Source organism: Aquarana catesbeiana, linkage group LG10, assembly GCF_042186555.1.
Source record: "Aquarana catesbeiana isolate 2022-GZ linkage group LG10, ASM4218655v1, whole genome shotgun sequence".
NCBI lineage: Eukaryota > Metazoa > Chordata > Amphibia > Anura > Ranidae > Aquarana > Aquarana catesbeiana.
The window spans coordinates 110,589,736-110,606,644 of record NC_133333.1 but is presented as its reverse complement, the minus strand read 5'-3'; the positions used below and the strand labels follow the sequence as shown (position 1 = coordinate 110,606,644).

Sequence of the window (16,909 nt, the reverse complement as noted above, 5' to 3'; positions counted from 1 at the left end):
AGCCATCCGGGTAAGAGTCGCCACCTAGGGGGTTATGGTCAGTCAGGCCTCCAGTCAAATATGCCACATCTTTCCCGTAAGGCAGCAAGAGAGAATTCCCGAAGGCCAGATCAATCCTTGCAGAGGACCTGTGGGCCGTTGACACATGCGAAAAGCATCTGTCAGATGGGTGCTTCCAGCGCCACAGCTCCTTAAGATCCGCCACCGACTTCCATCCATTCAGATCAGTGGAGCCCCCCCTGGCTGGATTGGAAGTGTCCAACGCTGCATCAAGAACAGCATTGAAATCCCCCATTAGAACCATAGGGAGATGAGCATAAGGGGCTATTTTGGCCAAGAGATCATAAAACATCTTGACCTGAAAGGGGGGAGGCACATAAATATTCACCATCACGATAGTTTTATGACATGTCTATGACTACCGCCACATATCTGCCTCCTGGGTCAGAAAACACCTGATGAATTGTACATGGTATGGTTCTACTAATAAGGACCGAGACTCCTCTAGCAAAAGTGGAGTATGTTGAATGAACAGCTTTTTGGATCCATGATTTACGCAAAGAAAGGATCCTGCTGCCATCTAGGTGTGTCTCTTGCAAGAAAATGATATGTGGTTGGGTCTGTTTGAGATTTTGGAATAACGAGGCCCTCTTGAGTTTGTGATTAAGGCCACGAATATTCCAAGAAACAATCTTAATATCATCCGCCATTACAATTTGTATTGTCAAACATGAACCAGAATATCATCTGTGAAGGGGAGTGAACCCCTGAAATAATACATATCAGGTCTGTTAGGAAAACATATTTGAAACATGAAACCCCAAGTCGAGCTGTGGCTCTAGAACAACCCACCCTTGCTTTTATGCCAGAAACTAACAAACCCAGTCCGGCCTATAGCTTTATCCCTAAACAAAAATACAAAAAAATTGTGGCGAATTCCCGCCGCAGCAATCAAAAGTTCGGCAGTTCTTTTAATAGTTCCATGTTTCCTCCATATGCTCCAATGAGGGGTGATGGAGCTGGATATGGCTACGGAAAGTAGTTGCATATATGTCTTCCTCAGAAGAGGTGCAAACAGAAAAAGAGAAAGGAGATATATAAAAATGACCCTGCAATATAGGAGGAAGGGGCCTTCACCTCATATAGTTAAGAGCCTGTACTTTCAAATCCGATTCTGTGGAGGTCAGTCAGGATGACAAATAGGAGGAGGATACCGGATCATGTGTGGCATCCAAACTCCCAGACACTCCACTATCCTTCAGTCTCCCTCAAGGAACAATACTTGGTATGAGGAGAGATCAGCCCTTCAATCTTAACCCTTCAGGGGTAGGAGTAACAGACTCCCCAAAACATTCCTGACTGCAGGACTGACAGTTAACCTTGAAACTTGATGATTATAGGCAGGGTAGGAGAGAATCATACAATAAAACATACCAGCTTTGTTTGCAGGGCAGAACGTTGAGAGTAGGGCATTAGAATTCTTTATCCAGCCATTCACAGGCGTCTTCCGGGTGCTCAAAGAATTTCACCGATCCTTTGTGTTGAATTCTGAGTTTGCTGGGATACAGCATACTGTACTTGACCTCCTTCTCCCTCAGGTGCCTTCGGACCTCATTGAACGATTGTCATTTTTGTTGTGTAGCAGCCGAGAAATCTTAAAATAGCATTATCCTTGTATTTTCATGCCGTAGCTCTTGTTGTTTCCTGGCCTGAGTCAGGATCATGCCTCGGTCGCGAAAGTTCAAATATCGGACCAGGAATGGCCGAGAAAAGGCACCCGGAGGTCTACTGCCAGTAGGGACCCTGTGAGCCCTCTCGACCACATAGGTAGGAGGCATATCATGCATGGACAGCATCTGCTTGAAAAAATGTAAAGCAAACTGAGCGGGCCTATCTCCTTCAGCCCCCTCCGAGAGCCTGACCACCCGGATGTTGTTTCTTCTCTGGCGGTCCTCTGCATCTATAGCTTTGTGTTGCAGTGACCTAACTTGATCCCTGAGTTCGGCTAGCTGAGCTCCATGGTCCTGAGAGGTGTCCTCTATGTCAGAGACCCGTGTTTCCACTGTAGTCAGGCGGCCCCTGATCTTATCTAAATCGTGCCTGATCAGATTACATTCAGATGACAGGTGATCTATGCGGCCCATAAGTTCTGCTTTGCTAGCACTGATGGCTTCCAAGATCGGCTGTGTTATTGCCTCAGTGTCTACTGCAGGAGCCTGGTCAGGAACTGTATTAACCCCTTCCACATCCTTAGTCTGTGCCATCTTAGCGGCCGCTGTCTTGGCACGTTGTTCTTTCGGTGGGTAAGACAAGATGGCGGGGGCGGGGCCTGGAGCCTTGTCCTTGATGGCGCGGGTCTGTCGCTGATCCGAGAGCGCCTTAACAGACTTCTTTGATGCTGATGAAGGCATTGCCGGATTCCGTACACCCTCTCCTGTCTGGTGGTAAGATTTTAGACCGGGATAGACACTGCAAAGTCACTGAGATTGATCAGGAGTAGCGGAGCTGTGGAGGGAGGTATGCTGCCTCAATCACATCCGGCCGGAAGTCCCTTTTGCCACCTACTTAAAGTAGATCTAGTCCAATCTCCACATTTTCTAATATTCTCAATATGTACTCTATATGTAATCTCAAATTGTCTTCAGTCTTTTTTTTTTGTTTAATTTGTAGCTTGCAAAAAAATACCTAGTGATAACTGCCATTAAGCTCTTTGTTAAGGCGCTTCCTGTTATGGGACGACCACTCCCCCCCCCCCCCCCTCCTCCAAAATGTGATTCTGCATCATTCTGTCACATGGACCCCTAGTGAAGACTACAACTGGCTTTGCTGACAAACATTGTACAGGCATGCTACACCATTGAATAAAGAAAGTGTTGCGCTGTCACAATTGTGATATAGTATAATATAGACTTCCTCGATGTGTTATTTATTTTATAAAGTCCACCACATGATCCAAAAAATTGCGATATACAGTAATAATATAAGTGTCCAAGTGAAAAAAGGGTAGTGTCCTTCCAATTATCAACAGGTGTACCACCTCATCCTCCCCCAGAGGATAGACAAAGCAAATCTTAACAGAAAATACGACCTTTCAAGGCCTATATACGCATTAGTGAGTAATCGCCCCTCACTTCGAGTATGAGCCAGCTTTACTGTTCAGCCTATTAAGGGACGCCAGTGAAGCATATACGGTCTCATAGGAGCCTCAGACCCGATCATACAATAAGCCAGAAAGAAAAGGAAACAAACTAATTGCGCAACATTCGATAAAAAGCACAAGACTTTAATATCAGATCTACTTACAGCAGATTAGTTACACAGGCATATCGGAAACACATCTGTCAAACACCCACCTCTATTCCTTGCCTTGCTTGACATACATTTTGTTCAATAGAGCATCTTCTGTGAATCAGTAGGGTCTATGGAAGACTTTTCCTCTATTTCTTTAATTGGCATACGATACTTTTTTAAATTTGCCTTCGCATTTTTTTTTTTTTTTTATACCCATGACAGTGATTACCCTAATACAAAAGCTCTATTGAGCAGAGCTATCTCATGCCTCTTATATTTGAATTGTGTTATAACTGTACTGTCTACCTCCATTTTGTAATGCGCTGCACAAACTGTTGGCACTATTTAAATCCTGTATCATATTAATATTAAAAATAGAGGGGAAATCCCCTAAGTTAGGATAGGGGAAAAAATAGAGAAACTATTGTCTTTTGGTCCACGTTAGGCCCCTTTCACAGGGGGTGTACTCCATTTTTATCAGCAGTGGAACAGTCCACTTATCCCCTGCTGTTCAGAGCAGAGCGGGCGGATGAAACGTCCTTGTCTGCTCAGTTTATGCAGATTGGACATAGACTGAGCCTGCTCTGCTCTGGGCAGCCAGGTATAAACAGACTCTGCTGTCCATTACACCAGACTGCCCTCCAATTCAATTCACCAAGACAGAGAAAAACAGATCCCCTTCTGTTTTTTTTTGTTTTTTGTTTTTTTTAAGCAAACGGTATCAGACCAGAGGTAGGCGGGTATAAACAGATACAAGTCAATTTACACCTAACGGTCCATAGGATTATAAGGTTGAATATGTCATCCGATCAGGTCTGCCTGAAAAAACTGACAGGCGGAACTGATGGGACCCTACGTGTGAAAGTGGCCTTAGAAGTATGTTCTAAATTGGACATGCCCATCTGACTGAAAGTGTTCTTTACCATTTCTTGATGGATGTAATCATCAAAAGCTCATAGGATTGATGGCAGTTTGTCCAAGGTGTATAAGATGTCTTTTTAAAGTTGCATGTCAGTAGCACCTTTTCCTGTCATGTCTGTAGTACAAAACAGCCACAGCCTAAAGTGGAGTCATGATTCCAAATCTGTTTGGAGTGAAGAATGGTGAATTTAGATCATCCCTTACTGTCTCTGAGGATTTCAAGTGATGGTTGAGAGCCCTTGGGCACCAAACAGGAGTCTGTGAAGTTAATGAAAACCTGCAGGCGTTTAAATGCAATGTAATATAGTTCCACTCTTACACTTGCATTTGCTGCTTGCTGTCTAGCTCAAACAAGTACACTTGACATGTTCCATTTCACATCAAGTGTTTAATCATTTGTTACAAGAAAATCATGCAGAACATTTTGTTAGCTCTAGTTTGTATTTGAATTAAATATGAGCTGTCCATTGCATAGCAATTACTCTAACAATAGTCTTTAAATTTGGTTTAAATCCTACAAGTTTAGTCATTTTGAGACCACAAGAAAACCTGTATTTCTTGTGTTTTTTATTGTGAATAATGTAAACCTTGTGTGGTGCATGGCTGGAGACATCTTAGGAGCCGCTTAGCCAGTACTCTTGAAATCAACCTTGTCATGCAATTTGACAGTTCCAAATCTCATGACAAGTTGCACCCTATTGCTGGCAATGGAACATTTCATATCAACACGACTCATGTCGCAGCGATTATGAAAAAGATTCCTGCATTACTTTTTACCAATTTTATTGCAACTTCTGTTAAATTAAGTCGCAAGCCGCAATTAAATTGGCAGTGCAAATCGCACTGATGTGCATCTTTGAAACTGCGCTGAAGTTTCCTGCGGTACCATCAGCCATTGCTACTAATAGCTTGTAGTTTTCATTGAACTGTGAGGGCACTGGTGAGTGTCCTTGCAGTTCATTGATTCTTCCTGTGTGCAGGTAATCGCCTGCCCATAGGAGGTACAGGTCGATAGCTATGCTGAGAGTCTGCAGGAGCTGGACATTGCACCCGAGATCTGCTGATTAGAAAAAAATAATAAATGCACATTTTTCTAAAATGTCAACTCATCTTTTAAACATGAGGCATGTGTCATGGCACTTCACAGGTTACTGCACTTCACAGGTCTCTGCTGCTACATCGATGAACAAGATATAATTTTTTACTGCCGGCAATTTCCTAAAAAGTAATAATGATCCAGCATTTATACAGCTGCTGAATCACTTTTACAGGAGGCAGAAGGGGGTCTGCCCTCTGTCTGTTGCCATTACTGGGCACTCCCGAGCAATAAGGGAGCCTGGTACTGCTGCTGCTCGAATTGGTGAAGCACTGGAAGGGGAGGAAGGTACGTCTATACCCACCTCCCCCTGTGATTTAAGAAAGGCAAAGTGACGGGGAAGACGAGGATTTCCTCTTTTCCAATCTTGTTTTTTCAGATGCTTTGGAGGCCAGAGGAGAGAGTCTAAAAAATTCCAGATCTCTCCGTAAAGGTGACCTGTCATTCGATCACAAGGGATGCTGTGAAATTCCATAAAAAAAAAAAATTAAAAGGTAAAATGTGAAAAAAGAAAATAAATATTTAAAAAAATGTATTTAAAGTGTCCCCATTCCCCCATGCTGATGTGCAAATGCAAACACACACAGGTCCCACAAGCATGTGAAATTAGTGATCGTACCACTTGTGAGGTATCGCCGCAAACGTCAGGGCAAGAGCTATAATTCTAGCCCCAGACCTCCTGTGTAACACTAAACTAGTAACCTGTAAAGGCTTTTAAAGCATGGACTATGGAGATTTTTAGGTTCCGTAGTTTGGTGTGGTTCCACAGGCGTACACAATTTTAAAGTGCCACATGTTGGGTAACTATTTACTCTACGTAACATCGTTATTATGTTTCACCCAAAAATTGGGTATTATATTGTGTTCGTGTGCAGTACAATTCATGTGTGTTTTCTGCTTAAAATATATATAATGTTTGGGGGTTCCCAAAAAATTTTCTAGCAAAAAAATGCTGATATTACATGTATGAGAAAAATGTCAGAATTCACCTGGTCTGGAGGTGGTTAAAGAATAAAAAAAAACATTTGAAAGTGTCCAATTTCTTAAAGCTGCTGTCCAGAGTACAGTTTTAAAGTGCACAGTAAAATACATAAGTTCTGTTCAGCTAGCTGTGTAACCCAGCCATAGAGCCATGTGCGGAACCTCCACTGCAGCAGTATAGCGTAGCTGTATTGTAGTCACATTTGTGCAAGAATAAATATGTTGATATTTTATTGATATTTGGTTTGTTTTATTTCAGGAACAGAACCCTGGCCATTCTATTTCATCAATGGCTTTCTCAACTTCAATGTAGTCTTCATTTTGGCCCTGTTAGCTTTGCCCATGACGTGGCTGATGGAGTACCTTTTGCAGAAAATTAACAGTGAGTGTTTATCAAACCTTGCACTTTATTTATTTTTTAAGTGGATCATGTCATTCTAGTATTCATCAACTTTATGGACTCTTGGGCTACCTCCACTCTGGTGCTCATTACACACTTCGCAGCATTGAAAATGTATATATTGCATCTCTCGTACACAAAGTGAGGCTTGGAAGAATATGCAGCTCCAAAAACGAAACTAATATATTGCTGCATACCAGTCCTTGGATGTGATGACTGCATTTGTTTTCTTAGTTATTAATTTTGGCTACAAAAAACACACTAGGGCTTATTTTTCAGGGGATGTCTTTATTTACGGTATGCATTTATTCAAATACAGTCATGTCATCATGATGATCTTAAAGTGGTTGTAACCCTAAAAAAATAAAAATAAAATGTATATAGATATATAGATATATATCTATAAAAAAAAGTGCAAGGGGTGAGGTGCACGTCGGTCACAGTAGATTGTGCTTAGCAATCAAGCCTTCCCACGGGCTTCGATATAGAGAAAATTCAGATGGGATTGCTGCACAAAATATCTTTATTAGAAAAAAATCATCAAAAAGACATCAACACGATATCCTTAAAATCAGGCATACATGATATAAATGTTTTCGGGCTATTGTAGATCGCGCCCTTCCTCAGAAAATCATGCCTATCTAATGATCATAAATGTAGTAGTATATATAGTTCACTAATAATCAATTAAAGCGAACAAACAATTTATATGGAATCAATCAATTCTTCTAAAAGAATCTAAATCAGTTCCAGAAGATCCGCTCCTTTCTATGGAGTTGATCAGGTCAGTAGTTTCTATCGTATAAGAAGGAGAACTTCTGGCGTCTATCGGCATCAGGGAAGCATATCTGCATGTCCATATATTTCCCGCTCACCAAAGGTTTCTGCGGTTCGAAGTAGAACAACAGCATTTCAGTTTTTAGCCTTGCCCTTCGGGCCAGCTATAGCACCCCGAGTGTTCACAAAAGTGCTAGCCCCACCTCTAGCCAGGTTAAAGGCACAGGGCATAAACAGTCTTGCCATACCTAGACGATCTATTGCTAATAGACCAATCGGTGTTCGGAGTAAAGTGTACGCATTACAACCAGCTGCCTGGAAAAGTCTGAGTTGCATTCTCAACCTAGAGAAGTCTCCCTTAAAACCGCTAAAAAAGCTGGAGTATTTGGGTCTAATCATAGATACAGCCTAGAAAAAGGGTGTTCTTGCCCCAGGCAAAAGACAACTCCATAATAGAGTTGGTGTGGAGGGTCAGGTCAAAGGAGATCTCTCCATTTGCCTTTGCGTGAGGTTGTTAGGAAAAATGGTGGCTTCATCAGAAGCAGTTCCCTATGCCCAGTTCCATTCTAGACTGTTGCAAAACAGTATTCTATCTGTTTGGAACAAAACGATCCAAGCTTTGGACTTGCCAATGCGGCTGCCCCCAATGGTGTCCCAAAGCCTCAATTGGTGGTTACTAAAGAATCTGCTAAAAGGAAAATCCTTCAGACCAGTTCTCTTGAAAGTGGTAATGACAGATGCCAGCCTTTCAGGCTGGGGAGCAGTACTAGAGAAGACAACTGTCCAAGGACAGTGTTAAAGAACCGAAAGAGCCTTGCCCATCAACATCCTACAGATTCGGGCAGTGCGTCTGGCTCTGAAAGCCTGGACTTCCAGGTTAAGGGATTGTCCTGTCAGGATCCAATCCGACAATGCCACGGCTGTGGCCTATTCAATTGCTGCCTTGGCTTCTTTGCAGGATCAAGCTGGAAAGAAAACCGTTAATTTTGGCAGCACCAGCATGGCCCAGAAGGTCATGGTATGCAGAAATCGTAAAGATGGCAGTGGAGGATCCATGGTCCCTTCCACTAAGGCCAGACATGCTCTCGCAGGGGCCGATATTCCATCCTACTTTACGAATGTTAAATTGAACAGCCTGGCTATTGAAACCCACATTCTGAAGAAACGTGGGCTTTCTGGGTCAGTTATCTCTACTTTTGATTATTGCAAGGAAACCAGCTTCCAGAACTATATATTATAGAGTCTGGAAGGCTTATGTTTCCTGGTGTGAATCCAGGGGTTGCCACCCTCGGAGATATATCATAGGCAGAATTCTTGCCTTTCTACAATTAGGCGTAGAGATGAGGTTGGCCTTGAGTACTATTAAGGGACAAGTCTCAGCCTTATCGATTTTATTTCAAAGACCGGTTGCTATGCATTCCTAGTCCCGGGGTTTCATGCAAGGGGTGATGCGGATTAATCCGCCAGTTAAATCACCTTTAAGCCGTTGGGACTTGAACTTAGTTTTGTCAGTGTTACAAAAACAGCCATTTGAACCGATACAGCATATTCCCTTAGTCCTTCTGACAAGGAAGCTGGTATTTTTGGTTGCTCGATCCTCAGCAAGGAGGGTTTTGGAATTGGCTGCTCTTTCTTGAGCCATATTTGATTATTCATGAGGACAGAGTGGTGTTACGCCCTCGTCCAGGTTTTTTTGCCAAAAGTAGTTTCAGGTTTTCACCTGAACCAAGATATTGTCCTGCCATAATTTTTTTCCAAAACCATGTTCTAGGGAAGAGAAGTCACTACATTGTCTTGATGTGGTGAGAACAGTGAGAATGTATTTAAAGACAACTGCTCAGATTCGTAAGACTGTTGTCTTATTTTTTTCTGTCAGAGGGTCCTAAGAAAGGGCAGGCAGTGTCAAAATCCACAGTCGCTAAGTGGATTCAGCAAGTTATAATTCAAACTTATAATTTAAGGGGGTAAGATTCCCCCTTTTCAAGTTAAGGCGCATTCTACCAGGGCGGTTAGTGCTTCTTGGGCAGTGCATCACCAGGCCTCCATGGCTTAGATCTGTAAGGCTGCAACTTGGTCTTCAGTGCAAACATTCACAAAACTTTTATCAGGTGGATGTAAGGAGGTATGAGGATATCGCCTTTGGGCGCAGTGTGCTGCAGGCAGCAGTATAAGTCCTCAAGTCTGAGGGTACCCGGCGGGTTGTCTCTCCCTCCCCTCAAGTAGCATTGCTATGGGGCGTCCCATTAAGTAATTACTTAAGGCTCTGTGTCTCATGATGTACGATAAAGAAAATAGGATTTTTATTACAGCTTGCCTGAAAAATCCTTTACTTGGAGTACATCATGGGACACAGAGGTCCCTCCCTCTTTTAACTATATTGCTTTGCTACAAAAACTGATATGCTCCTGTAAGAAGGAGGGGTTATATAGGGAGTGACCTTCCTTGATTGGGTATACCAGTGTCCACACCTGAAGGTGGTCCATAACCCATTAAGTAATTACTTAAGGCTCTGTGTCCCATGATGTACTCCAAGAGAAGGATTTTACAGGTAAGTTGTAATAAAAATCCTATTATTTACAAAAACAAGAAAACATTTTTTTTTCAAAAATCTTTTTTTGAACACATCCATTTAACAATTCTAGTGCTGGGGGGAAAGTAAGTGAACCAGGTGACTACTTCAATGAAAGCTAATTGGAGTCAGTAGTTTACACACCTGGAATCCAATGAATGAAATAAGTTTGGAGGTGTAGTTTAAAGCTACTTGATAAAAAGACACTCAAACATTTTAAAATTGCTGTTCATAAGAAGCATCAGTTGATATGCACCATGCCTCACAATAAGGAGATCTTTGAAGACTTATGATCAAGATTAGTTGATCTGCATAAGGCTGGAAAGGGATACAAAGCAATCTGAAAGTGTTTAGGCATCCATCAGTCGACAGACAAATTGTCTTTAAAAGGAGACTTTTTATTACTGTGGGTACTCTTCCCAGAACTGGGCGCCAAGCCAAGATGATTCCCAAGGCACAACACAGAATCCTCAATAAGATAAAGAAGAACCTATGAGTAAAAATCTAAAGGCTTGAGACATCACTGGAACTTGTAAACATTGCTATTCACGAGTCTACCATAAGTAGGTCTTTTAACAGGCAGGGTATCCATGACAAAACACTAAAAAAAAAAAAAAAAAAAAATACTCAGCACTATGTATGGAGCAAAAAGGGCACTACTTACCAGCATCAAAATATCATCCCAACAGTGAAAAATGGTGGAGGGAACATCATGATTTTGGCTTGCTTTGCTGACTCAGGGTCTGGACCACTTGCCATCCTTGAAGGGAAAGTGAATTCCAAAGTTTACCAAAATATCCTACAGGATATTGTCAGGGTGGCTGTCCGGCAGCTGAAGCTTAGTAGTAGTAAAGTGATTCTGCAGGACAATGACCCTAAGCATTGGTTTAGGGTCAGAAAAAGAAAATGCACCTTTTGGAGTGGCTCAGTCAAAGCCCAGGCCTTAACCCCCTAGACATGCTGTGGAGTGATTTCAAGAGAGCTTGTTACACCAGACATCCTACAAATGTGTCTGAGCTGAAGCAGCTTTGTAAAGAGGAATGGTCAAACCTTTTGTGTTAACAGTTTAAGGACATTGCGTTTCTCTATTGTTGTGACCTAAATGAGGATCAGATAACTAGTTTTCTGCAGTATTTTGCCAAAAATGTTAATTCCAATGGGGTTCACATACTTTTTCTTTCAACTGTATGTGGTGTCACAAAAGTGGACCTTCTTCCTAGGTGTCACATACAGTATATGCACACCAGCGTTTGTGCTCTCCATGGTGCACTGTCAGCACGGAGAATTTATTTGGATGCTCTTTTGGTGGTGGGTCATGGTAATGACAAAAAATATACAGCTAAAGTTAAAAATATGTATTACATTTTGGGACAGTTTTTCTGCTACATAAAAAATCTGATAGATAAAAAAGGATGTATCCATTAACATTTGCCACCAAAATGAAGGACCAGTTTATCCTGAAAAAATCCAAATTTAATTCACCTGGATACACAGAGTAGTTCCAGTGAGATATAAACAAAACCTCAATCAGCGCAAATCAAAAAAAATCAATCCAAAATATATATGTGAAAAATAAATAAATACTAAAGTTTCTGCTGTCACCTAAAGTGTTCTCACTCACTTCAACCTATAAATAAACAATCATAAATGTGTAGCGCAACTAGCAGTAATGTAACAAGGTATAAGTTAATACATGTGAATATTGTAAGTGCAACAATGTAACATCCAAGGTTTACAACTACTGAACATTAATCCTATCACTGGTGGAGGATTGCGTTTGAGCACTGTTATATTTATTCAACATAGAGATGGAAGATCAAGAGAACAGTGAACTTTCAACCAGTTTAATTATCTTGTTCTTTTGTGGGACTTTCTTTCCTTGTATCTATCATTTTGGACATGATGTATTGATTGGATTGATATTCAGTAGTTGTTACCTTGGATGTTACATTGTTGCACTTATATTCACATGTATTCACTTATAACTTGTTACATTATTGCTAGTTGTGCTACACATTTCTGATAGTTCTAGTGATATATAAAGTTTTACTAACATATGCCAAAGTCGCAAAAACTGTGTTTGGGTGGTAAAATATAAATAAAGGCAAAACCATTTTTTTTCAGTTTTGGATAGCACTGAGAGGGATTAGAACAATTGCCCAGTTTTTATTGCTATCTGTGACATCATTAGGGAGATTCACCCTCTCTATTTGTCCTGTTAACTGTTATTGAAATTTAAAGCAAACCCTACAGTTTGGGTTGACACCAGAACAGAAATAGAGGGAAATTCTTCCAGTGAGGCACATTTGCAGCTGGGGCTCTTTCTTAAAGTGGGGGTATTTCTATAAGTGTGAGTACTTCTGACTCTGCACAAAGCGAATGGACACAAGAAAATACTTTGAAAAACACCACACAGTCTACAAGTGACCTTGTTTACCCCTTCAACTCTTTCTCCTTGTAACATGCACTCTCCACCACTCCTCCTGACAACTGTGTCCTCTATCCTTAAACTAACTCTCCTTCACCCCTCTACTCCACCCCACAGCTTATATACATCACCCTTACTTTCTCCCTTCGTCTTTCAGGACAGCACCTGGAGAGAGCGCAGCTCCACCCACTTTCCCAGGAAACACTGCAGTCAGTTTCTTTAAAGACCGGACACTTCCACCATGGCCTCAGTTGTAGTGTTTCCTCCGCCATGGTGGAAGCGCTGCAGGGAACCAGGGGTGTGCTGCGCTTTCTCCAGGTGGTGAAAGTATGGGCATACCGGATCGTTTTTTTCTTTTCCTAAGACAGCCCAGCATCCTCCCTGACGTGTGGGGGATTCTCCGGTGCCTCCTCCTCTTCATGCTCGGCGAGAGCCAGGCTGCGAGGGTCCCGCTCCTACAGACCGGTGGCAGGACTGTGGAGTAGAGCGGCGTCTATTCCACGGGCCGCACGCCTTCCGGGTTCGGATGGCAAGCGCGTCATTTCCGACCGGGGGCGGGGCCTCGAGCGGCGCGACGCGGCTTCCGGTTCCGGCCGCTGGAACGCAGGAGGGGGGGGGCGGTCTCCACGGCTGATTTCATTTCCGGCCCTCACAGCGGTGAGCGGCCCGGGAAAATCAAATAAAAGAGCACAAACGCCGCTGTGTGTCCTGTCAATAATGGAGGACGATCAGACGGCGGTGGCAGGAGCAGGAGCCACAACAATCAGCCAGGCACAGGTAAGCAGGGATACTGGTCTCTGTCTTTACTCTATGGGCATTTATAATGTTTATATATTATCCCTTCCCTAAAAAAAAAAAAAAAAAAAAAAGGGGAGCCTGCAGATCACTTGGTCCTGAGTACTAAAGGAGGGATAAGTGATTAATTATGTTTTAAGGTGGATCTGTGGGGTGATTCACCGGCTGTGGAACAGATCATAGGTGTTAAAGGGTTAACTTCCTTGGTGGTGTTTTTTTCTGTGTTCCTTTTTATACAGCATGTAAGCGGTTGTTTGTGAAATATGGTTCAGCAATTGTCTTTTTTCCCTTGGGATATTGCAGAAGGCTAAAGAAAAGACCAAGCATGTCTCCCCTATTGTTAAAAGGAAGTGTCCCTCTTGTAAGGGGTTACTGAGGGATTCCTGGCCCAAAATATTATGCAAATCTTGCATTACGGACATAGTTAAGGAGGAGACAGCTCCTGCTAGTCCTGCAGCTCAGCAAAGCGAATTGCTAAGCTCTTTCAGGAAGGAACTGGCAGACACCTTTGAGTCCTTCAGGTCCTACCTAGATAGGCGTCCAACGGCGCATAGCAGTGTGGTGCCACATTCTCAATCCTCTGTTTCAGCATCCAGAGGGGGCAGCGACTCAGAGGAGGAGGAAAGTAACATTTTACTAAATTCGGATGAGGAAGCAGAAGAAGTAAATGAAGCTTCTTCTCCTTCTTCTAGGTACAAGTTATCCCTTGAGGAGGTAGATGATCTACTAAGAACAATTCATACTACCCTTAACATCACAGAGGATAAGGCTCAGCTATCCCTACACGATAAGATGTTCCAAGGCCTCGGGGAGGAAAAACACAGGGTTTTTCCTGTACATAAATTCCTATCAGAGACCATTAAGAGGGAGTGGAAGGATCCAGAGAGAGCCCCCTTCTTTTCTAAATCCCTCAAGCGAAGGTTTCCGTTTGATGAGGATAGCTCGCATATTTGGAATAAAAAGCCAAGACTGGACGCAGCTTTTTCCCAGGTATCTAGGAATACTGACCTGGCCTTTGAGGACATGGGTATCCTTAAAGATACCATGGACAAAAAGGCAGACTCCCTATTAAGGAAGGCATGGGATTCTTCTTTAGCAAATTTGAAGCCTGCCATGGCCTCAACGGTGGTAGCCAGAAATCTGGAACACTGGCTGGAGCAGCTGAAAGTCCACATTGAGGCAGGGACGCCTCGTAAGGATCTGCTAGATACGCTCCCGGTGTTATCAAAGGCGGTAGGGTATATAGCAGATGCCTCAGCGGAGTCAATCAGGATGTCAGCCAGATCCACAGCTCTGATAAACTCAGCTCGCAGGGCGTTATGGGTCAAGACATGGACAGGGGATACTGCTTCAAAGACAAAATTATGCGGTTTACCCTTTGAAGGTGATCTAGTGTTTGGCCCTGGGCTGGAAGCTATTCTTGACAGAACAGCTGACAAAAAGAAGGCTTTCCCTATAAAGAAGAAGGTACTTCCGCAAGGCAACAAAAATTTTTGTGCTTTTCGGAAAACCCCAGATACCAAAGAGGCAGGCTACAAAAGGCCTTGGAAGTCTCAAAGAGGGAGGGGTAAGTCAGGAGTACTTTTTCGCCCCCCAACCACAAGCCCAAAAACCCAGTGACGGTCACCCAACTGTGGGAGCAAGGTTACAGACCTTCTTTTTACAGTGGAAGACTATAACAAGCAGCCAGTTTATCCTCAAGACCATCTTGGAGGGTTACAGGCTGGAATTTTCTCAACCTCCTCCTGTGCGTTTTTACATAACCCAGGCTCCCCGGGACTCAGAAAAGTCACTAGCAATGACAGCTATCCTGAAGGACTTGATGCTACAAAAGGTGATAGTGAACGTGCCCCCTGGGGAATTAGAACAGGGGTGCTATTCACACATATTTCTTGTGAAGAAACCGTCGGGAAAATTCAGGCTCATCCTGAACCTGAAGATTCTAAACAAGACTATCAGGTACAAGAAGTTCAGGATGGACACAATATTCTCAGTGAAGAATCTCCTGACCCCGGGATGTTTTATGGCTTCCATAGACCTGAGAGATGCATACTTACATGTACCAGTAGCATCAACATCTCAGAAACACCTAAGGTTTGCGATAAAACTGGGGGAATCTACCCTTCATCTCCAGTTCAGAGCTCTCCCTTTCGGGCTGTCATCCTCTCCGAGGATTTTTACAAAAATCCTGGCGGAGGCCTTGGCCCCACTCAGAGTAGAGGGGGTATCAGTCCTGCCCTATCTAGACGATCTACTAATTTTTGCCAAAACAAGGGACCTGTTAGTGAGAGATCTGGAAAAGACAATGAGACACCTGGTGGGTCTAGGATGGATAATCAACGAGGAGAAATCAAACTTGATTCCATCTCAGACCATACTATTCTTGGGCTACACGATAGATTCCATCCAGGAGAAAATTTTTCTCCCCGAAGGGAAGAGGGAGAAGCTTCAGGGGGCAGTGAAGAAGACGCAGACAAATATGCCAATCTCCATAAGAGCAGCTATGTCGGTCTTAGGGCTACTCACTGCGACTATTCCAGCGGTGCAGTGGGCACGTCTACATGCAAGGGAGCTCCAGCAGACAATTTTAACGAGTTGTTCCTATGGAGAGTCCCTAGAAAAATTAATAAGGATACCTGCGCGGGTTCAGAGGAAGCTTTGGTGGTGGAGAAATCACTCAAACCTGAACAGGGGTCTGCTCTGGAGTTTTCCTTTGCAGAAAAGATTAACAACAGACGCAAGTTCCTGGGGTTGGGGCGCCCACCTGGACGAGCAGATGGCTCAGGGGAGTTGGACAGACTGGGAAGCCAGAAAGTCCTCCAATTGGAGAGAGCTGAGGGCTATTCTCTTGGGTCTATGGGCCTTCGAAAGAACAGTCCGGGGCCATCATGTTCAGGTCCTATCGGACAATGCCACAGCGGTGGCTTATATATCAAGGCAGGGAGGAACAAGGAGCAGGGCTCCGCTATCCTTGGCACTCCAGATTCTAGCCTGGGCAGAAAACAGGCTAAACTCCATAACAGCGATACATCTGAAGGGAGATTTAAACCTTCTAGCAGACTTTCTGAGCAGAGAAAGAATACTGGAAGCAGAATGGAGTCTGAATGTAGAGACTTTCCAACAACTAACAGAAAGATGGGGAATGCCCCAAATAGATCTTTTCGCATCCCAAAAGAATGCAAAAGTAGAGGCCTTCTTCTCACTGAACAGGCAGGATCAGGCAGAGGGATTGGATGCATTAGCGCAGCCATGGAAATTCCAGTTGTGCTACGCCTTTCCCCCCTTTCAGATGATACCCTTGGTCTTAAGAAAGCTACAGAAAGAGAACACGACTATGATTCTGGTGGCTCCTTTCTGGCCCAAACGGGCTTGGTTCGCAACAATACAGGGGATGGCGGTGGAACCTTATTGGGAGCTTCCGCTTCGGAAGGACCTCCTAACGCAGGGCCCCCTTCATCACCCAAATACCCAGCATCTCAGGTTGACAGGTTGGTTACTGAGGAGCAGATGTTAAAAAATAAGGGCCTTTCAGATAAACTGGTCTCTACCCTGCTGAATAGTCGTAAGGAGGTTACCAGGGCCATCTACTTCAAAACGTGGAAGCGATTTAATAGCTGGTGTGCGACTAGGATACTTTCGCCACAGGAAATT

The 16,909-nt window shown here is 43.4% G+C and overlaps 1 protein-coding gene across 5 annotated transcripts in view; it reads left to right on the top strand.

The window, feature by feature from the left end:
• ALG9 (ALG9 alpha-1,2-mannosyltransferase) overlaps positions 1–16,909 on the top strand; it is a 361,563-nt gene that overhangs the window by 114,895 nt on the left and 229,759 nt on the right. For all 5 annotated transcript variants that reach the window (XM_073602427.1, XM_073602429.1, XM_073602426.1 and 2 more), the window contains exon 9: positions 6,549–6,671. In XM_073602427.1, the coding sequence (XP_073458528.1) occupies positions 6,549–6,671 (123 nt within the window). The remainder of the gene's footprint in view (positions 1–6,548; positions 6,672–16,909) is intronic.